General features: G+C 40.7%; 1 protein-coding gene across 3 annotated transcripts in view; it reads right to left on the bottom strand.

Moving 5' to 3' along the window:
- Positions 1–5,793: 5,793 nt before the first annotated feature.
- Positions 5,794–14,300, bottom strand: part of CHST8 (carbohydrate sulfotransferase 8) — a 210,936-nt gene continuing 202,429 nt past the window's right edge. For 2 of the 3 annotated variants that reach the window (XM_071440238.1, XM_071440237.1), the window contains exons 3-4: positions 10,877–10,914; positions 5,794–7,213 (exon numbers count right to left, since the gene is read on the bottom strand). In XM_071440238.1, coding sequence (XP_071296339.1) covers positions 6,062–7,213; positions 10,877–10,914 — 1,190 coding nt within the window. In that variant the 3' untranslated portion in view covers positions 5,794–6,061. The remainder of the gene's footprint in view (positions 7,214–10,876; positions 10,915–14,300) is intronic. The other variant, XM_071440239.1, reaches the window with a different exon arrangement.

The raw sequence follows: 14,300 nt of genomic DNA on the forward strand, positions 1-14,300 counted from the left end.
CATATGCTCCTCACCAGGTGCAAGTTACTTGTGCACTAAGGTGTGTGTATGCACAGGACTTCCCAAAGTGTCATTTTAAACTAAATATTTGCAGTTCTTCCTTAAACCACACCAGAAAATATTTTTACAAGGTTGAATGTTTCTCTTAGACTTGTGGTAAAGCAATCATTCTTATTCTCTAGCATGAGTCACAACTCACAGTGTCAATTGCTTTATAAAATATTACTGAAATAATAGTTTGATGGCAGTGAGCAAGGCTTAGTCATGTCTGTCTTCCTCCTCTGTGTCACTCCTGGGCTCTCTTGCCCTTTACTGCACTGTGGATAAAGCTTCAACATATTCCAGGATTAAACTGAATGTGGAAGGGGTGGGTGCCTGCCATTCTCAAAACTCAAATCCATTGTGAATCTTTACTGCATGTTTAATTCTGGGCACCTCTGTTTGAATGGTTATGAGACATTTTGGCCCAAGTGTCTTACCACTGGTAGGTATCAGTGGTCTCTAATGTAGCTAAAGGGAAAAGGTGCCCTGCTCTTGACTCTGGTGCATTTATACAGCAGGATCATGCTGGCAGACATTAGAGATGCTTGTTTACAGACTTACCTGGGAGGTTCCAGGGACAGAAGCTGAGAAAATTGCTGGTCCTTCTCGGGTAGCTGTTGTCTTTGGACAAAGTCTGCAAGCATCCTGCCATATGAAGCATGGGACACTTCCCAGTCATTATTCAGGAGTGTGCTGGTGCATGCTGAGGCTCTGAAAGCCCCACCCAAAACAATGCCAAGCTGACAATCATCCCTTGAAGCACTGTCAGCTCCAACAGGCTGTGCTCAGCCTTGCCTCTCATGCTGTGCTCTGAAAACAAACTGGTGCTGCATGCAGATGTGTCCCAGAGTCTGTGACATGGAAATGGGGAGGCTGGGATTTATCCAGTGTATTCCAAATATGCCCAGCCACCTCTGTGATTTCTTGTTGGGGGTAGGAAAGGAAAATCCTTCATCTCAATGCCAGCAACTTGTATCAAGAAAGCAGCCATGGTTGAGAGAAACAACACCAGAAAAGAAAATTCCCTTTTATCTGTTCATTCCTGGTAATGTGGCACCAGTTGAGCTGGCCTGGCAAATTAATTTGTGCTGTTGTACAGAGACACTAGGAACAGCTATGTAAAAAAAAAAAGCAGATGATTTATGTACATTGAACTTATTTTCTAATTGATTTTTTTGGCATTATATCTGTCTCCATGTACTTGCAAGTTTGTAGGTGCTTTAGTATGTATAATGCTATTTTCATAGGGTTTTCTCCTAGGTACTTTATCTGGGAGTATATAGGCAGATAATTGTAGATGGATTTGTCAAAAGTGTGCTCTTGCTGTCAGTGATTGCCCAAACAGGAAAAGCAGTGCAAAGCAATGGGATTCAGTTCATGCACAGTGCAGGGCATGCAGTCCATGTGTGCACCTCTCCCCCTCTCTGTGTGTCCCTCTCTCTCAAAAAAGATCTCTTTGATCATCCAAGGAGTGGATTTTCTCAGGAAGTTGCTCAAATGAGGCAGGGGAGAAAAGGAATCACCAGAATTCAGTACCTACAATTTAAAAACTTTAAAACCTCTTTACTTCAATCATTATATAAGATGAGCTGTAAACCAGTAAACCAAATTTCAGAATGAATTAAGTTGGAAAAGACCTCTGAGATAATTGAGTCCAAATTGGGGCCAAAAAACAAAAAGTGAACTCCTGTCCTCAATTCATATTCTCTCTTGAGATTGTGCAGTCTGATGTGCTCAGACATCAGTGATTGTTATGGAAGAAAGCACTGGAACCCCATAATGGAAATTCTGAAAAGTTATGGTCATAAGGAGTTAAGAAAACTCATTTTAATATCTGGATTCCTTTATTTTTGGAGGCATAAGCCCCCATAAACTGACACTTCTGGTATGAGGTCAGCCATGGTAGGTGCATATGGCAGGGAGGGGATTTAAAGGATAAAAACCCCAGGAAATCACCAGCACTCAGTTTGTGCACATTGCAAGGGTGACTTTTTGGGTACACAGAGGTCTCAAGAACATGACTTTGCTTAGATCTCAATGAATTTCACTTACAGAGCATCCCAATATCAAATTCTTAAATTATCCCTAATTAAAATATTAGTGCTGTCTTCAGTTTCAGACTCTGCAAAAGCAGATAATAAAGTGCACTCTTTGTTTACACAATTTGTTTTTGTGTCTGTGTTCATCTCTTTTGCTGCTATAGGCTTTAGAACACTTTGAGGAGTATGGGGGAGATTCTGTTCTGGTTTTTTGTGCCCTCACACCTCACCTTCTGTGACTGCTGGAGCTGGGTCCTTACCTCTGACTTTAAAAACGAATTGGATTGACAAAATTATTTTGTCTAATATTTACCTTGGCTGATCTCTGAGCTAGACTGTTTGTTTGAAAGCAGGATTTTTTGGTACAGTCTTTGATTTCCACTTTCCATAAGAAATGAAATATTTCTCTATGAGGAGAAAGATAAAATATGAGAATGAATTCAGAATGAACACCTCTGAAAAAATTAAATTGCATTGAAATGAAAATGCCAAGATTTCATATGTGGGGGGAAAAAAAGACAAGATAATCCAAAGGGAAATAAGCAATCTGAAAATTTACTACTATCTAGTCAAAATTATTGCTTTTTACTTTAAAATTTTGCTTGACATGAAAATATTAGTTAACTTGTCTGCTGCCTTGGATTTTTTTGTTCAAGCTATTGCTTTTCCTCTGGCTTTAAGGGGCATCTTTACAAACATCCCTTGAAAACCACTTGTTACCTGGTTTACACTACTCAGCAGGGAATAGGAGCTGAAGTAACAGAGCCAAATAAATGCAACTGGCCAGTACTAATTACCTGGGAGTATTAGAAGGGTGCTTCTGTCTTCCCTGAGAAACTGTAAACCAGCCACTCCTGTGCCATATACAGCTTGTTATAAACATGCAAATCATTGATCAGGTTTTGTTTAAAGAGAAAATAAAACCTGTCCAAGTCTTCACCTTCATTTGTCATTAAAAATGTATCTTCCCTGTTGTTATCTTTTACTGTAAATTAATTAAAAGAGATATGGAGGGGGTAGTGGTGGGTAAAGTACAATCAGAAGTGCAATTTTGCACTGGTATTGCTGGGGTATTTTCACTCATACAGTGAGCACTTGCTGATCTGGGAATGCACCAAGCCCTTCAGGTGTAAATGTGACTGTATCAATTCATGTGGATGTGTGGATTAAGCTGAAATGGAGCTGGGAAGGAGGCAGGAGGAAGAAGGAGAGTCAGGTTTTTGATGTGAATCCAGCTGAAGGGTTAAGCCCCTCAATCTTCCCTTAAAGCACTCTAAACTGGCAGAGGTGTGAATCCAAATGCTGCCCAGCTTTGTTCTGGCTCTCCCAGAGCTGAGCCCTGACTCTGCCTGTTCCCTTTGCCTGTTCCCAGGGAGATGAGCTGAGATTCTCCCGAGATTCCTCTCCCAGTGGGAGCTCACCTGCTGGGCAGAGCAGCTCAGCACACCCAGCTCTGCTGCCCTGACCTGCAGGCAGGGCCAGAGCCTGACAGAGCCCAGGGGCTGCAATACCCAGCAGTGCTCTCCTGCTCTTGGTGACTGCAGTACAGACCATGGGTTGCATCAATCAGAGCACCATCCCCTCCCAGAGCACTAAATGCCATTAAATTCTAAGGGTGCTGTAGCCATGATATTTGCTGAAAAATCCTTTCCTTAGGATTTTTCCTCCTGAGAAGCTGAGAGGCCTCAGGAACAAATGTAAGCAATGGTTATCTGCTGCTGTGGAATGCAACAGGTGCAGCTGGGATTGGGCTCATGTGGTTGTTTCTAATTAATGGCCAATCACAGTCAGCTGGCTCAGACTCTCTGTCCAAGACACAAACCTTTGTTATTCATTCTTTTTCTATTCTTAGCCAGCCTTCTGATGAAATCCTTTCTTCTGTTCTTTTAGTATAATTTTAATGTAATATATATGATAAAATAATAAATCAGCCTTGTGAAACATGGGGTCAGATCCTCCTCTCTTCCCTCATCCTCAGGCCCCTGTGAACATGGCCACAGGGTGGCTTCACTTAAATTCCTACTGGTGATCTTGGCTATGACTCCTCACAGCCCAATGCACCCTCCAAGGATTCCCAGCCCTCTCAGGATCTGCTCCAGCTGCACTGGGGGTGATCCCTGTGCCTTGTTGTCCCCTGGCTGTGCCTGCCTGGGCTGGCACTCTGAGCTCAGCCCCAGCTGGACTGGCAGAAACTCTGCTCTGAATGCAAAGGCTGCTCTGCAGCCTTGTGAGCAGACCAACAAGCCTTTGGGTGGGTGGAAAAGTGAGATGGGTGGGGGCTGCTGCAGCAGGAAGGCAGTGATAGAAAGGCAGGAGAAAGGGTAACTGGTTCCATGGAACAGTCTAAGTTCCACATTACTACTCCAGTGCAACCAATTTTTCTCTGAACAAAAATGGAAAATGTGATGTCAGCCTTGATATGTAAATTATTTGTCAGCGAAGCTTTTACTTCAAGGTCTTTTGAAACAATTTTTTCCCTATTAAAATTTTTAAAACCCAAAAAAATATACTGGGTGTTTCTGGGGAAACTCTAATGCCAGTTCTTGTGATGCATGAAACTATCCAAATGAGGATGTGAACCTGGAAGCAGATCAGAACAAGCATTGTTCCTTAGCTGTTCACATTTGTACAGTGCCAGCTGGGGTAGAATGTGGCTGTGAAATACAAACTCCACAAGTCACTGGGGAGTCCAGGTTTGCCATTGTGATGGACTTTGATCCTTGCTCCAGTATGGCCAATTTAAATATCATGTCAAGTGGATAAATGACATGTAAACAAGGGTTCTGTATACAGAATTTGAGTGAAAATTTACAGAGCTGAGGCTGGCTCAGTTGGTCAGAGCATGGTGCTGATAATGCCAAGGTTGGGGGTTTGATTCCTGTATGAGCCATTCACCTGAGAGTTTGCCTTAAGAATTCTTGTGGGTCACATCCAAATCAGAATATTCTGTGATTAGAGACAATAATTGTATTTTATTCTCACAAGACACCCTGGTAGAGATGAGAAAGTCCTCTCAAGCACAGAAATTGAACTAAAACACCTGGGATATTTTTTGCATGTTAAGTCAGATATAATTGTTACTAAAATAAGCAAGTGCAAATTGTTTGCAGCAATGAAAAGAACTACCCTGTTGGGCAGGAAGTGGCATTTATTCTTGCTTGTTATTATGATGGAAAGATTTGATATTCCTGGTGACTACGAAGATTAAACCAGAGATTTATGTTAATGCAAAGGATTAAAAGAATTTTAATAACACTTATAAAGATGCAAATGTTCTCCTGCATTTTATCTTTTTGCAGATGAACGTGCCATAAGGGAAATATTGAAGGGGGAGAACACATCCTCACTCTGAATTGCAACATCTGGTTTAATACTGCTCTCACATGGTCATTAAGTATTAGTTGTTTTCACCACTGTGTTTATGAACAGTGTGAGTTTGATTGGACTTTTTCTCCCTGACTAACTTAAGAATGTCAGGAATCAGTGATCAACATCCACCTTCAACACATGGGGCCTGTGAATGGCTTCATGCATTGCACATTTCAACAAACTGTAAATATTGCTCAGTGTATTTGCCTTCTTGCTAATCCATCACTTAAAGAATGATTTTCTGAACAGTAAAGGGCTTGAAATATTGGCTGCACTTTAGAAGTGCCAGCTGTGCTCCCCTCATTCCAAACACCCCCAAGTGCAAACACAGGCCACACCAGCCTGGAAAATTCTGTGCTTTATTTGGGGACCCTGACATATGATACATATATGTACATACATTTCATGTAGAGAAATTATAGAAAAAAATATGATTTGAAAAAGGAGGCAATTAAGGTGAAGGTGTAAACATCTGTTTATATTCTGGTTTGTGTTTTTTCCCTGCTCTTCAACCACTTGTTTGCTAACAGGTAAATATATATAAACAGATGTCACCTGGATTTGTCACACAATTCAACTGATGCGACTGTGGAAATATCCAGGCTCTCAAATTAATATAAATCTTCAAAAGGTTTGGAGTAGTTGAACATCAAGTAATCCATATAGTAAAAGTCATAGCTTTGTTGTCGTTGAGAAGGAGAAAGCTGTGCAAAATACTGTTGTGTAATTTTAGTGGTAGTTCTTTCTTCATTGGAGTGACGATCTTTGAACTTGGGGAAAGTTAAATTTTGTGGAGCACCAATCAAGTGCAAGAAAAAGTTTGCATCTTCTTCCATACTTTCAAATTTCCCAACGAAGTCGTAGTCTATTAAACACGGGCTGCAAAGCCTGTTGACATGATCCCAGTGTATATCCATCCCCACTGGCCTGTGTACATCCAGCAGGTACTGAATGAACTCTTTAAACTTGACTCCAGAGCCTGTCCTTAGAGCTTCTTTGGTGGCATTGACGCGGTACCTGGAGATGATGGCTTTCCCAAAGACAGGGTGGTAGTAGTTGTTTGGGTGTTCAAACTTGTCCCGAAATGCAGACACCAGCTTTTCAAAGGGCTCACGAATAAAGAGCATTTTTGTGTAGGTGCTGAGCCTGTGGTAAATGCCTTTGTGGTCAAAGCCATCCAGCCTTTTCAGGTAGTTCCCATAGTGCACGGTGTTGTGCTGGATGTCCTTTGTGGAGGAGGCCAGCCCGTTGAGCACCATCAGCACCCGCTTCCAGTTAGAGCAGCCAGCTTTTGGCACTTCACAGTACAAAACCCTGTATTTATCCTCTACAAATATCCTAGACACGTGATAAGGAGTGATTATTCTTCTGTTGTTACTCTTGTATTTTGAACAAGTTTCCCTCATAATCCGCTTCCTTTCTCCTTGGATCTGATAGAGACTTTTCCACTTGCTGTTGTTTCTATCCTCATATTTAAGTGTGGGCAGGTTGAGAATGGAGCTGTTCATGGAAATCAGAATTGGGCTCTTTTTAATTATAAACCTCCTCCTGCGTTTATGGAGCTTGATGGAATTAATTTCTTCACCTTTCTGTTGATCTTTCATGGCAAACACGATGCTGCTTTGCCTTCTGTCGGCGCTCTGAAGCTTGGTGGGCACACTTGCAGATGGCTCTAATGAATTGCTCTGCTTAACTGTTGCTGCTCTGTCTGCAGTATTTTTTCTTAATCTTCTATCCTGGTTATTGCTGGAAACACAGTCCTGCTGAGGAAAAACAGATTACAGATATTAGTAAATGAGAGATTGTCACTACTTACAGCTTGCACCACTTCACGTGGATATTTGGTAACTTTTAGAACTGTACAACAAAATGTGTTTTCATGAGCCTTCAGCACTGCACTCTGGCTCTTCTCTTGTCCCCTCGTTCTGTGCTTACATGGAACTCAAAGGCAGAGATGACCCTGATCTAAATTTCCAGTAAATTCTAGTTCCTATTTGGATTTGCGTGTATTACTGTATTTTAGGTGTAGGTATTTAGGACATTGACAGATACTTTTGTCTTATGTCGCAGACATCTTTCATGAAAAATCCTTTCTTAGGATTTTTCCTTGTGAGAAGCTGCAGTTACAGCAACCAAAGTAAACAATGGTTATCTGCTGCTGTGGAATGCAACAGGTAGACCTGTGATTGGTCTCCTGTAGATGTTTAGATTTCTTGACCACTCATGGCAGAGCTAGCTCTTGCTCTGTCTGAGACACAGATCTTTGTTATTCTTTCTTTTCTATTCTTAGCTTAGCTAGCTTCTCAAGAAACTTTTTCCTTTCTATTGCTTTTTAGTATAGTCTAATGTAACATATATCATAAAATAATAAATCAAGCCTTCTGATCATGGAGTCAACATTCTCGTCTCTTCTTCACCCTGAAAACCCTTGTGACCACAGTCACAGTCTTAGATGTTGAAATTTCTACAAAATGTGTCTGAGTATTTTGAGGACTTGCTTAATTATTCCAGAGTGCCCCTGATGTCACACAAACTGAAGGGTTTGTTTGTTTGGGCTGTGTGCTTCCCACCACCACCCCCCCATCAGTAATTGATCTTTGCAGTGAGGGCAGATTGGCACAGAGGGGAAGGGGGAAGGGAGGGGGGTTTGTAGAGTTTGCAAGGTGGAGTGAGATGGAAGTGTGGGCAGAGGGAAACAGGAAGGTGCCAGTGAAAATGCAGAGGTTTGGCACACAAGAAGTGGTTTTGGGGAGGGCAGCATGAAGGGCACCCCAAAGGGAGGCTGGATGAGCTGAGCCTGGGGGCAGAGCAATGGACACAGTGAGCAGGGAGAGGTGGAATGAAGCTGGGGCTGGGATTAGCTCAGCAAAACCTGAGTGGGCAAAGCAGGTCTGGGGGTGAGGCTTGTGGGACTTGCTCTTTTTCATTGAGGGATCTCTCTGTCAATACTCCCTGCATACAGCCCAAGTGTGCTCCAGCACTTCTGCTTTTCCAGGTAGCTCAATTAAATCCTGTCTATACCTCTAAGATTACAATTATGTTCTGGTCACTGTTTAGCTATGTGTCATCCCCATTTTGAGGTCACCTGGATCAGAGTAGCATATAAACTACCATGGAGATTTCAACAGAGGAGCAGATGTAGTTGTAGAATGTTTATTGCTGACCCAAAAAGCTTAGGTAGAGGGCTTACAGTTTTAAATTTAAATTTTTGATTTTCAGTGTTTCCCCAATAGTATTTAAAACTGGCTTAAAAATAAGATACTGTGTGGATTTTAAGGTGTACAATTGGGGATTAGAAGGGTTGTGCTCTTTCAGGGTGCTCTTTAAGATTAAATCTTAATCAATTTTACAAGTCTTTGTTGTCTGAAAAAAAGCAATGCAATAGGTGACAAACTTGTCCTGTCATGGAGGTTTTATCTCGTCACATTCTTGTTAAAGGTCAGAGAATAAAAAAGTCTCAGAAAAGAGATTCAGGATTCATTACAAAAGACATTGGTGACAAAAAACCAAAAAAATAAAATTGTATTTTGGAGGTGACTTGCTTATATTGATAATTACCATACAAAACTTGAACACAAGAGATCAGTATTAAACACAAGTTTTAGGACACTTGCAGAATTCAGGTTGGATGCTCTGGTAGTGAAGGTGGTGTGCAGCCTGGGAAACCAACTGATAATTTGTTATGCAAAACACTATTCAGTATTGGGAGTGATTGTTCCTCACCTTCAGAGGTTGTTTCTGTTGTCAGAAATGTGTTTGTCTTTGTAAATACCAGATGTATTTCTAAACATTACCCTTTACAAGACTGGCTGGAATTCAATCCCATTTACTCATGACATGGCTGATATTTAAAGGTTAGCAGATTCAGGCTTCCTGGAATTCTGCACCCTTAATGATGCTGATGATGACCCTGGAGCTTTTGGGCAACCTGAATGCCCTCTGTCAGTGCAAGCCTGGATGCAGTGGGCTGGAGCTGCAGGGGAGCTGTCAGTGAGAGCCTGAATGAGGGATGTGGGACCCCAGGGGCTCTCCAAAATGCAGTTTATTGTATCCAAGAGGTTACAGCAGCCCAGGGTGGTGGGTGACAGAGCTGTGCCCACAGCTGTCAGCTCCAGCTGCAGGCAGGCCTGGACACCCTTTGGTTTTGGTTACAATGCATTATAGACTTTTCTTTTGGTTACAATGCATTATATACTTTTCTTTTGGTTCCATTGCATTCTATACTTTTCTTTTGGTTACAATGCATTATAGACTTTTCTTTTGGTTCCATTGCATTATAGACTTTTCTTTTGGTTACAATGCATTATAGACTTTTCTTTTGGTTACAATGCATTCTATACTTTTCTTTTGGTTACATTGCATTCTATACTTTTCTTTTGGTTCCATTGCATTCTATACTTTTCTTTTGGTCACAATGCATTCTATACTTTTCTTTGCTGAGCATCTTCATACAGCAGAACCAATCTATACCTGAACTATTATCTATAGCCTATCCTAACTACTGTAATTACCATATTCATGGTACTGTTCTCCAATCACTCAAAGTCAGTACATTACAGTTTAAGCCAGAAGTTGTTTTTCAGTTTTCTTGCAGTGGAAAATTCTGAGACCTTTTTTCTACTTGCCACATTTGCTGCCTTGTTTGCCTGTGCTCTCTTTCTGCTTGGTAAAAACATCTTCTTGTTTGGGGTGGGTTTATCCTTTGCTCTAAGCCATAAAAACCCCTTCTAACTCACACACCCTTTTCCTCCTTGGTTATCCAGTGAGACTGGCTCAGCAATTCTTTTCTTCTATATCAAAACTTGCTTCTATCTCTATTCCTTCTTCAGATTCTACATTTAAAAATCTTTCTGCTAAGCACACATATCTGTGAGACTTTCTTGTCAAACTTTCCTCTTTCCCAACAGCTGTCAATCCCTGTCACCTGCCCGAGCAGGTGATGGCACATGGGCACATCTGGGCACATCTGGGCAGGGCTGGGCACATCTGGGCACATCTGGGCAGGGCTGGGCACATCTGGGCACGGCTGCTCCTTGGCACGCTTTGCTCTCGTCCTTGCTGGAGGCAGCCCCACGCAGCCTGGCTGCCACTAGATGGGGGAATTTCACCAGAATTTTCTTGAGCCTGTTCTTAAGTACCTCTCAAGGCATTCATTTGATCAGTGAGATTTCATACAGAATATTAATATATGCAAAGTTTACAGTATCTTTTAGCAATATCCAGTCTAGGAAAAAAACTCATAAAACTGAAGTTGCATAGCTGATCAAATTCCTATTTTACGAGGGAAATTTGCATTTTCATGTTTTGATGCATCTTTCCTTTTCAGTGCTTCATCTCCGTGTAGTGGCCTTATCTGAGCCATCTCTATCTGTACTCCATACTCAGAATATGGGTACAATTTTCTTTATGTACTTCTGAAAACTTACTTTTTTTGGTTGCTGGAATCCCATGTTATATTTTATCCCTAAACAAAGAAAGAAAGTAAAGTAATTATTTAGAAATAAAAAAACATTAGTTTCTTCTCTTCTAGACTGATACAGCCAGTGTTGTTAACACAATGACAAATAGACCAATGGTGAATCATAATTAATGTATATTTCATAGCAACAATATACCTTGAAAGGCCTCTTCATGTATAGATGTCATAAAAATTGTGAAATGGAGTGAAAGACTCTATGACTTTCACCCTTTTACAGATGGGGAAACTGAGATGAACAAAAGTGGGACAGAAGTGATTGCTTAACCTCAGTTTAAAGGCCAGTAGCAGAACAAGAATCAGCTGAAGGTTGTGATTCCAGGTTAGAGATCTAAAACAAAACCAAAACCAAGCTGTCCTTTGTGTATTTACCCAAACCTCTATGGCTTGTACTCTGGAACCTCTGATAGGGCAGAATTAATCCTAATCACAGCTTGCATGAGTACTCTGCTGTCAAGACAACACACTCTGGAGTTATGTGTGAGGTAATATTTGCACACTTTTGGAGAAGCAAACAACACAGAATCATATTTTCTCTAATCTTCTGACTTCTACAGTGATATTTACCTGAAAATAGAATAATAAAGATGTGAAAATCCAAGTTGGCAGCTTTAGCTGATGTGTAGGGGCTCTCTCATGACCATAACCTTTGTTAGGTATAACTTAATAATGCAGAAATGGATAATGGAAACACTACTGGATTTTGACATTTCTTTGGGGCTTTTCAACTGCTAGAGCTGTTGTCATCACTGTCAATGTTGCTTGAAGCCTTCAGTTCAATAAGTCTGCATGATGAATCCACAGCCTTTTGGACAAGGACAATTACAGCTAAAGGTCTTGCACAGCATTAAGTGAAAGCTCTGTCAGCCCCATCAGGCTGATTTTCATAGTGCCAGGAAAGCTCTCAGGAACCCCTTGCATGATAATTCACATTGTGACCTGCTGCAGGGAAGGTAGCAAGTCCAGCCTAGATGATCAGTCATGCTTTAGTTTTGAAATCAGATCTACAAACTGATATTCGTGGTGGAGTCTAAATGAAATTGCTCTGATTATTTCTGTGCTCCAAGAGCTCCTCTAAGGGTGCTCATGATGCCTTTGGCTTTTGTTTGAGCTTTAACTCCACTCCTGCAATTTTTCAGCAATGAACTCAAGGTTGTGTGGGACATTGTGATCCTGTGCCTATTACAAGTAGAGAGCATATTGTTTTTACTTCATCAGAAATAAACTCTAGACACCTTACAGAAGGAGTCTTAAGGCTTCCCCTAGCTGCTTCTCAAAAATGTTTAGCTGCAAATTAAAGTCAGAAAGTGTCTATTAAAGAGAAAGAGAGCTTGTCTGTAGCATTCCTGTGTGGGTTCTGGAGACCTGAGGCTGATTCTGCTGTACCAGGCTTTAGGAGATGCTCCTGAGCTGTTCTCCAGTTCCTGTTGTGATCAGTAAAAAACCACATTTATTCTACTGCTGTGTAATGTGCTACACAGCAAGGCAGGGCAGGAACCTGCTGTCCAAAAACCCAGCAAAACCTGAGCAGCAGCACTTTGAAACAACTGAACTAAAGCATGCTGACCTGTTTATACCATGAAAATGTTGTATTTGTCAGTAAATGTAACTGCTGCTTTTTTGCTAACCCTAAGGGCCTAATTTGAAGCTGTTTGAGCTGCTTGGCCTTTACTCCAAGGCATCATTAATACTGATACTTGGAGTAGTTACTTATAAGATGAGGAAGATGTGTTCCCTTTCCAAAAGTATTTTGAGCTTTTTACTTTTGAAAACTTAAATAGGTGAGGAAAGTCTTTTGGTCACTTATCCAAAAAACTGAGGAAGTACTTCAGATGGAATCAGTTACAAATACTGAGCATTTGTTGGCTCCAAATTATAATGTAACTTAGGCTTAGAGTCCCTCAGTTGTGATTGTTTGTTCTGACTTAAAGCAAGCTCTGGTACCTTGCAGCAAACCCACTCACTTTGTGTAATTACCTCTTAAATTTGGTGCCACGACTGATAATTATTAATAAAATCCCACAGTAGTGCAAAGAGCAGGTATGAGACCTAACTATTTTGTGGTTAATTATGATTGTGTTCTCATAGTGGTGTTTAATAAAGATAACTTATTTGAGAGATTAATAATTTGTACTGATATGCTTTGCTTTGAAAAATGAAAAATAAATGCTAGGAGGAGATGAGTAACCATTTAAAAATGGTTATTCATTTACTGGCTTTAAGATGTAATCAGAACAATAATTCCTGCTTAATATAAATGTTTGGTGAAGCACTTGCCAATCTCTTTGATGTTTTCTGAATTTGTGACATCTAAATTTGGCTTCTTTTAGTTGTCTTTCTCATGATACAGTCTGTCACTTCAGATTTAAATCTACATGATAAAAACCTCTTAAGTGCAGTGAAGTCAGGGAAGTTATATTGCACAAATCTATTACACTAATCAAAATCTAAATTTATTGTTATGCTACACCTTTACAATCCATATTTTTCCCAGGTCTTTGACATTATTGCCAAAAGGGTAATATTTTTGGTCATAAATAAAGCACTGGTGTCTGGTGCAGGCAGTTGAAGGCAGTGATCAATAACTCTCAGGTGCCAAGTGTGATGATGGCAAACATCTCACAGTGCCCAAACCCAGAGGAGCAGCAGGGACACACTCATTCTCTAATTACAGATTGCTTATGTTGGTTTTCATGGTGTTCTTTCCTCTCCCACTTGTGGGACCATGATTTTCCAGGCTTGAGCCTGGCCTGTGTTTTATCCACACAGTGAAATCCACTGTGAGCTCTTCTTTATTTTCTTTTCCAAAGGCTACTAGCAACACAATAAAATGGCTTTCATCTTCCTTGTGAAATACTGTATAGTTTTACCATTCTGCCTTCTCCTCTGTCTCTGCTTCAAGACCTCATTTTGGTTTGCCTCTGGTGTTTTGCTCTGGCTTGAGACTCAACTACAGCTGAAGTATTTTTTAATAAAAATGATAACTTCAAGTCTGCATCTGCAACTCATCCCTTACAGGGCTTCAGTGCACAGAGTGCTCTTGTTTGCTTCACCCAAACAGATTTGTGACATTTACTCTGGAATGGATGTTATGGCATTTCAGGAACATCTGTGTCAAGTGTCCCATCCACATATGCCCCAGTCTTAGGTCTTTTCTCAGAGACAGCAATGTGTACTAATTGCAGAATGATTAATAGAGTAGTACTCAGAATTCTGATAAACATGAAAACAATTTAGCTGGAAGAAGATTTTCCCAAAAATACTGGTCAGAAAATCAAGATAGATTTTTTCCTTTTTTTTTTTTAATAATTTCAATTTAACTCAGCTTCTACAGTATAAAAGACCTGCCCATATCTGATCCTAACTTACTCTGG

This window comes from Agelaius tricolor, unplaced genomic scaffold, assembly GCF_023055355.1.
Source record: "Agelaius tricolor isolate 1412-34295 unplaced genomic scaffold, bAgeTri1.0.p SCAF_15, whole genome shotgun sequence".
NCBI classification, from domain to species: domain Eukaryota; kingdom Metazoa; phylum Chordata; class Aves; order Passeriformes; family Icteridae; genus Agelaius; species Agelaius tricolor.